This window comes from Netta rufina, assembly GCF_964035555.1.
Source record: "Netta rufina genome assembly, chromosome: 21".
Lineage (NCBI taxonomy): Eukaryota > Metazoa > Chordata > Aves > Anseriformes > Anatidae > Netta > Netta rufina.
The window spans coordinates 6,978,657-6,986,089 of record NC_140145.1 but is presented as its reverse complement, the minus strand read 5'-3'; the positions used below and the strand labels follow the sequence as shown (position 1 = coordinate 6,986,089).

The following is a 7,433-nucleotide window of genomic DNA, read 5'->3' as shown; positions in this document are numbered from 1 at the left end:
GCCCTGCGCAGCGGCGGCTGCTGCTGTCAATGACAACGCCGCTGTTGCCGTGGCGACCGCTATGATGCTCCGCCAGAGCACAGTGAGGTCAGAAGGCTCCGGCAGGAATCGGGGGGGGGGGGGGGACACGACGGGGATAAAGAAGAGGGGGGGGCCCCGTCCTGGGGAGCCACCGGGGAAAAGTCCTACACACCCCAAAACCGCCCCACCGTGTCCCCAGCCGGCTGTAGGCTCAGCCTGGGGAAGTTTAGGATGTGTGTGGGGTGCGTGGGGGGGGTGGAATTGGGGATGCGAAGCCCCAGCCTGTCCAATCGTGGCCCCCCCCCTCAAAAAATAAAATGTTTTTGGGGTGTTCAGCCCCATTGGGAAGGTGCACCGTGCTCGCTGCGAGGCTGGAGAAGGGGGGGGTCAGGGTAACAGCGTGCTGCAGTGGGGCAGCTGCTGGGGGGGGTAGGGAAATCTAAACGACCCCCCCCCAAATAAAAAAAACAAACCACAAACACTTTGTGCTGCCCCAGCCTCCCTGCAGGGCATGGGGCTGGCACCCCATGGGTGCTCACAGCCCCCCCCCCCAGGCCCTGCGGGGGGGCTCACGGTGGGGGCAGCCAGGACAGTGGGGTGGGTGCTGCCAGGGCTTTATTTTGGGTGGGTTTGGGCACCCCCCCTCCAAGACCCTCCGGGGGGGGGGGGGTGGGGGGGGCCTTGTGCACCCCCTTTACCCCAAAGGGCAGCCCCACACATCGCCAGCAGCAGGGCTGGGGGGGGGGCACCATTGGAGGGGGGGGGAGGATGGGAAATGGGGGTCGGGGAGGGGGGGGGGGTGACACCCATTGGGGTGCTGGACCCCCCCGGAGGGGCGCACAGCCCCCCCCAGGCTGCAGGAGGAGGGATGCTGAGGGCGAAGAACCAGGGATGGGGATGATGGATGGGGGGGGGGTCCCTATAGGACCTAATCCCCCCCCTTCTCCCCAAACCCACCTGCGGGCCGCTACCTTCCTCCTCCTCCTCCTCCTCCTCCTCCTCCTCCTCGCCCCCCCCCCCCAGCCCCCTGCCCCCCCCCCCCCCGCCGATATAAATAGTAGCGTCTTCCCGTTCCCTAAATTTCCTCGCTGACGTAGCGCTCACGTCATTGTGTAGGTTGCTGCTTTTCTATGAATGAGCCCGAGATCCCCGTTACTACGAGCCCGACCCTATAAAAGCCCCGCGCTCTGCGGACAGCGCAGCACCGCCACCGCCACCGGGCCGGGATGCTCCGGGACCAGGGGGGTGTTTTTTTTTTGGGGAGGGGGGGGGGGGTTGAGGTAAGGAAGAGGCAGGGATGGACCCCCACAAACCCCCCAAAACACCCTCCAGGTAAGCAGGGAAAGAGCCCGGGGGGGGGTTTGGGGGGGGGGGAGCGCAGGGGAAAAGGGGGGCGCAGGGAGCTGCACCTGCCCGTCGGGGGGTTGTGGGGGTGGGGATGGGGGGGGGGGTAAAAGGGATGAGGGGGGGGTGTGGGGGGGTGTCAGGGTCCTGGGGGGGGTGGGTTGTCCGGTGCTGGGGGGGGGCTCTGCGGCTGGCGGGGGGGGGGCGCGGGGCCGCCTGGCGCAGCCCCACGTGCGGCGGGGGCGGGGCGCGGGGGCGGGCGCTGTGCGCGGAGCCGCCCCGGGGGGGCGCACGGGGGAGGGGGGGGGGGGGGGCCCGGCCTTTTCGTTTCCCCCCCCCCTCCATTAAACCCCCGTCCAGCTTTGCAGTGTGTGTGTGTGTGTGTGTGTGTGTGTCCTCCCCCCCCACCTCGTGCTGCGGGTGCCCCCCCCCCTTTTTTTTTTTTCCCCCCATCCCCTCCCCCCCTCTCTCTCCGCAGCGCGCCCCGACGGGGCCCCTCCAACCCCCTACTCCCCCCCATCCCCCCTTTTCCCACCCCTCCCCACGGCCTATATCCCCCGTTTAAAACCCCCCCCCCCCACGTCGGGTCGCTCGGCTTCCCCCCCCCCCCCCACAACAGCTCGGGCGCTTTCACCCCGGCCGTCGGAGGAGCCTGGAGACCCCCGCCCCCCCCCCGTCGAGGAAAGCCCGAGTCAGCGCATCGGCACCTTGGCTCTAGACTGCTTACTGCTGCGTACGGCCGGGCCAGTAACAGTCTACAGTCATGGCTACTGAAGCATGACCCACGGCACCGCCACCGCCACCGTCGGGGGGGGGGGGGACACGGGGGGGGACAAGGACACACCGGGGAGCCACGGAGAGCCCCCCCCGGGGGGGGTTCTTTAGGGTTGGGGGGCAGCCGGGAGCTGTCCCGAGTGCTGAGCCGTCGGGGCGGCCCTTGGAGCTCCGCGCCGCCGAGGGATGGGGTTGGTTAATTTATTGTTAATTATTATTAATTATTATTAATTATTTTTTTTAAGGGGGGGGGGGAGGCACCGGCTGGGAGGGGGTGTCCCCGGTGCCCGTTTGACCCCCGCTTTCTCTTTCCCCCCTCCGCAGACACCGAGCTTCCCCCCCCCAAATCCCCCCCAAACCCAGGCGGGACGCCCCCCGCTGCAGCCCAGGTAGGGGTGGGCCCGACCCCACGGCGGGGCGGACACGCGTGGGGCCGCCGGGAGGGGCGCTGGGAATTTGGGGCGGGGGTCTGGGGGATGGGGGGGGGGGGGGGGAAGGATGCTACCGAGGACCCCCCCAACACTTTTTTTTCTCCTCCCCACCCCGCGGCGTGGGCCGGGCGCGGCTCGCTTGGTCGGCGTCTCCAAGGCACCGGTTGAATCCCCCTCCCTCCCCGACCCTATAACCCGCCCCACGACCCTATAACCCCCCCCCCACGACCCTATAACCAACCCCCCCCCGACCCCACAACGCCCCCCCGACGTCGCTCGGGCGACCGTGGCTTTAGATTGTTACTGTGCTGCTGGGGGGGTAACAGTCTACAGCCATGGTCGCTGGGCCCGGCGCACTCGCACAGCGCGGGGCAGCAGCGGCCCCCCCCCCCCAAAACCCTCCCCCTCCCGACCCCATAACCCAACCCCCCCCCCCGACCCCATAACTCCCCCCGGGGCTCGGGGGGTCCCCGTGGGGGCTGTGTGGGGGGGGGTCCCGTCGGGCACAGCCCGCCCCCCCGCGGCAGTAGGAGCTCACATGCAGGGTGCAGCTCGCCGCACATCAACTCTTACTGTTCGGGGGGGCGGGCGCGGAGCGGCTCCTCCTGGGCACCGGGAACGGCGGAGACCCCCCCCCCAAAAAAAAAAATCCCCCCAACCCCTTCCCCAACCCCCCCCAAGCCCCCTTTTGCCCCCTTTTTCCCCCCCTCACCTGTCTGGCCGCCGCAGGGAGCTCGGGGATCCCCCCCCCCGCCATCCACCGTGCCCCCCGACGGCACCGGGAGATGGAGCCGGGGGGGGAAAGGGGATGGAGGGGGGTCTTGAGGGGGGGGCACGGAGGTTTGGGGGGGTCCTGGAGGTTTTTTGGGGGTCCAAAAGGTGTGGGGGGGGTCCCCGGGAGCGGAGCGCAGCCCAATGGGGCTGGGAATAAGGGGGGGGCTTCCCGGGGGTGGGATTGGGGTCGCGCCCCCCCCATACAGGGGCTCTGCAGGTTGAGGTTCCCCCATGGCATCCCAGAAAAAAGAAACCCCAAAAGGGGAAGGTGGTGGTGAGGGGGGGGACCCTGCGCTGCCCCCCTGATTGGGGTTTGGGGGGGCTTGGGGGGGTTTGCCCCCCCCCAGCCCACAGCGGGGTGCCCCGTGTCCCCAAAAACCTCCCCTGGCCACTGTGGGATCCCTCCGTGCTGGTGCTGGGGGTGGGGGCACCGCCACGGCCACGGCCCCATAGAATTCGGGGCCCAAAACCCAAAGCACGACCCCAGGTGAGGGGGCAGGGGGCAGGGACCACGGCCCCTTGGTCCCCTTGGTCCCCGCTGTTGTGACCCCCCAGGCCGAGGTCCCCCCTCACCCCTCGGCCTCAGATTTTCTTCCAGAGCGCGTCCCCAACACCGCAGAGCTCCGCCGCCGCCTCGCAGCACGGCCCCGAGCTGTCCCTACATCGGGACGGCGCCGTGCACCCCACAGAAATCCCACCCTACAGCGGCCGGGGGCACGGGCTGCACGGGGTAAGGCTGACCCCAAGGAGCCCACGGCCGAGGATTTGGGATTTTGCTGCCTCCGCGCTGCAGGTGGGATCCTTGAGGGCCGGGATTTCTCCGCGGAGAGCGCGCGGCCCTAAAAAAAAAAAAAAACAGCTTTAGGGTTGACGGCCGTGCCGTGACCCGCTCCCGGCTGGGTGTGGGGGCGCACAGGGGGGGGGCGCTGACCCCAAAAAGGCAGCGTGGTGGCCGCTGTCCCCCCCCCCACCCCCTTGGCGGAGGGCTGGCTGTGATTCAGCCGCGTTTCTCCCGGCCCGGCGTGGGTTTCCATGGAAAACTTCCACCGAAAACAAGCGGGGAAGGAGCTGCAGCAGCAGTGACTCAGCCACAACTGGAAGCTTCTGCGGGTGAGGCGGGGAGGGACTGGGCTGGGGGGGATCTTCCCACCCCCCCCCGTGTCCCATTCGGGTAATGGGGTCCTTGGGGGGAGCCATGGGGAGCTCGCCCGGGGGGGTGACGGCGCTGCCGTGGCACCGGGGGGACCCGGGAGATGCTCAAAGGGACATCAGGGGGGGAAATGTCCCCCTGCTGAGACCCCAGAGGCCCCTCGTGCCCCAAACGCGTTTTTTTTGGGGAAAAAATCATCAGCTCGCTGTTTGTTTCCTTCCCCGCAGGGCCCAGGAACCGCAGCGGGACACGAAGGTGCGCGGAGGGGGCTGGGGGCTGAGCTGCGTGGAGAAAAAGCGGCCCCCACCCCGCACGGAGCCGCTGCCCTCCCTCACCTCTCGCACACACCTCGGCTCTACCCGGGGTTATTTTTTTTTCTCCGAGCTCCGGCAGAGGACACCTGAAAAAACGACGTTTGTCAAGCCCCGGGAGCAGGGGGCCGGTGCTGCAGCCCCCCCCCAAAAAAAGCCTCCCCCATCTCTCCGAGCCCACCTCAACGTCCCCGCGGGAGCTGCCCGAAAGCCACGGGCCCCTTTCCGCCCGCTCGCCGCGCACCCTCGGGTCCTTCCCCGGCCCCAAACGGCCCCAAATTGCAGCGCTGCCTCCTCGGGGGAGGCGCAGGGCGAGCGGCTGCGGGGCCGCAGTGCGGGCAGCAACCGCTGCAGCGCCTCCTCCTCCGCACCGTGCCGCCCCGGAGAGCTCTGCACTAATTAAAGCAGCTCCCGGCGGGGCTGGCCGGGCACATTGGGGCCGGGGGATGAAGGCCCCGCTGCTTCGATCGCTCAGGAAGGGGTTGGGAGGGCAGCAGGGAGAGAGCTGCCTCTCCCCGCAGCCGTCTGCCCGCTCCTTCAGTCCCTGCAGGGCAAAAGCTGCGAAATCCTGCCCTAAACAGGCCCTGAGGTGGTGGATGTGGGGTGAGGGGCACCCCAAAGCCTCGCGCCACCCCTGCAGAGCTCCGTGAGGCAGCCACGGAGCCCCCCCCGCGCCCTTCAGGTCTCCTGCTGCCGTCTGTGGCACATGAAGTGGCGGCAAACCAGAGGGCAAACCCCACACGAGTTCAAGCTGCTCGCTTCTGCTTGGTTGGCTTTCACCCGCGGCGGTTCCCAGGGCTGTTTGCAGCTGGCTGAGCACTGGAACAGTTTCTGTCGCCTCATCCGCACCCCACAGCCAGCCCCGGGGAGCTCCAGGAGCCCACGGAGCCGAGCGTCACCCTCCTGCCCCAGCCAGCACCGCCGTGCCCCCGCCGTTCTGCGAAAAAAAAGGGAAAACAGCCCCAAAACAGCAACCCTGAGGGCAAACGAAGCCGTTTCATCAGCTGCCTCTCTTTACCGAGCAGGTTGCGGGGCACCACGGAAGAAAGGAGCCGGCAGCGAGGCCCTGCTGCGGGCACAACGCTGCTGAAACGCTGCTGGGCTGCGGGCTCAGGAGAGCCAAGCAGGACGCCTACAAACAGAGCAGTAACAGCAGATTTCTGTGCGAAAACAGCAAAGCCAGAAATGTAGCAATGGCATTATTTTTTTTCCTCCTTCGAGGCATTCTGCATAGAAGACAGGACGGCGCTCAGCTCACACCGGCTGAACCAGCACTGAACTTTAATTCCGACGAGGGAAACGCTCACCAGCCCCTGCGCTGCCAGAGAGGAGCTTTATCTACACCCAGCCCACCTGAAAGCTGCTTTAATATCTTTTGCACGGGATGTTCAGCACACAAACGGTTGGAATATAAAGCCACGAGGGCCGCGTGCTCTGCGGCCGCTCAATTCCTTTGGCTGAGCTGAGGCTGGGTTTCGGAGCGGCCGTTCCCAACCCTGAGAGCCCCCGGTACACACCCAGGCTCCCTCGTGTCCTCAACCTCCGCGTCTCCATAGCCAACAGAGTGACAAAAGGGGGGTAACGACGAGCTGACACCGTGCTCCTTTGTGATATGAGCACAGAGAGGTGGCGAGGACCCCTCTAACCCCTATGGAGCGTGGGGAAATACAGCGAGCTCCATACACCCGGCTGCAGCCCCGTTTATTCCCAGGCGCTGTGATCACACAGCTCCAGCCCCTGATGGCTCAGCCTCCCCCTGCCCCGCACGGAATCGCCCCAAGAAGTCCAGGTAGGCTTTCTTCTGCGGCGCACCCACAGGGACGAAGTGGCCGCCGGGGTGGGTGAGGACGACGGGCTCCACGAAGCTCCGCGCCAGCTCCATGCTGAGAGGGGCGGCGATGACGGCGTCGGCCTCCCCCACCACGTGCAGCGTGGGCAGGGCGATGGGCTCCCGGTAGAAGTGGCCGTGGGCCGGGGAGCGGCTGACGAAGCCGGCCACCAGCACGGCGAAAGCCACGGGGAAGCGGGGGTCGCCCCGGGCCCTCAAGGCGCACACCATAGCGGCCAGCGCCGCGCCTTGGCTGAAGCCCAGCAGCCCGTCGAAAGGCCCCAGCTCCGCCAGCGCCTCCTCCACGGCCCTCAGCGCCTCGTCCAGCCCCGCCGGCTCCTCAGCCGCCTCAGCCGCCTCAAAGGCGCCGGGCCTGGAGAACCACCAGCCTCGGGGGGGGTCGCCGCCATCACCGTCGTCTTCCTCGCCGCCGCCCGGCACCAGGTGAGGGGCGTCGAAGGCCACGAGCTCGGCGCGGCCCCTCAGGGCTTTGCGCAGGGCCCCGGTGCGCTGGTGGAAGCGGCGCCCGCTCTGGCGGTAGCCGTGGAGCGCCAGCAGCCGCAGCGGCCGCTCCTCCTCCAACATGGCGCCCGGCCGCCCGCCGGAAGAGGAGAGCCGAGCTTCCGGCCGCTCCGCGCTTCCCGCCGAAAAGCCGCCAGCTGATTGGCTGAGCCCCCGCTGCCTCCCTCCCACCGCCACCTTCCTCCCGCCCACGGGCGCCCCCTAGCGGGGGGAGGCCGCGGAGACAAAATGGCGGCGGGGGGGCGGGCATGGAGGGGGTGGCCTCGACGGCGGCTGCA

The 7,433-nt window shown here is 68.2% G+C and overlaps 1 protein-coding gene across 1 annotated transcript; it reads right to left on the bottom strand.

The window, feature by feature from the left end:
- Window positions 1-6,060: 6,060 nt before the first annotated feature.
- Window positions 6,061-7,218, bottom strand: OVCA2 (OVCA2 serine hydrolase domain containing; the record flags this gene model as incomplete). The annotated part of the gene is made up of 1 exon (XM_084299819.1): window positions 6,061-7,218. One exon carries the CDS (start codon window positions 7,216-7,218, stop codon window positions 6,526-6,528), a length of 693 nt encoding a protein of 230 aa, XP_084155945.1. The 3' UTR covers window positions 6,061-6,525.
- Window positions 7,219-7,433: the final 215 nt, after the last annotated feature.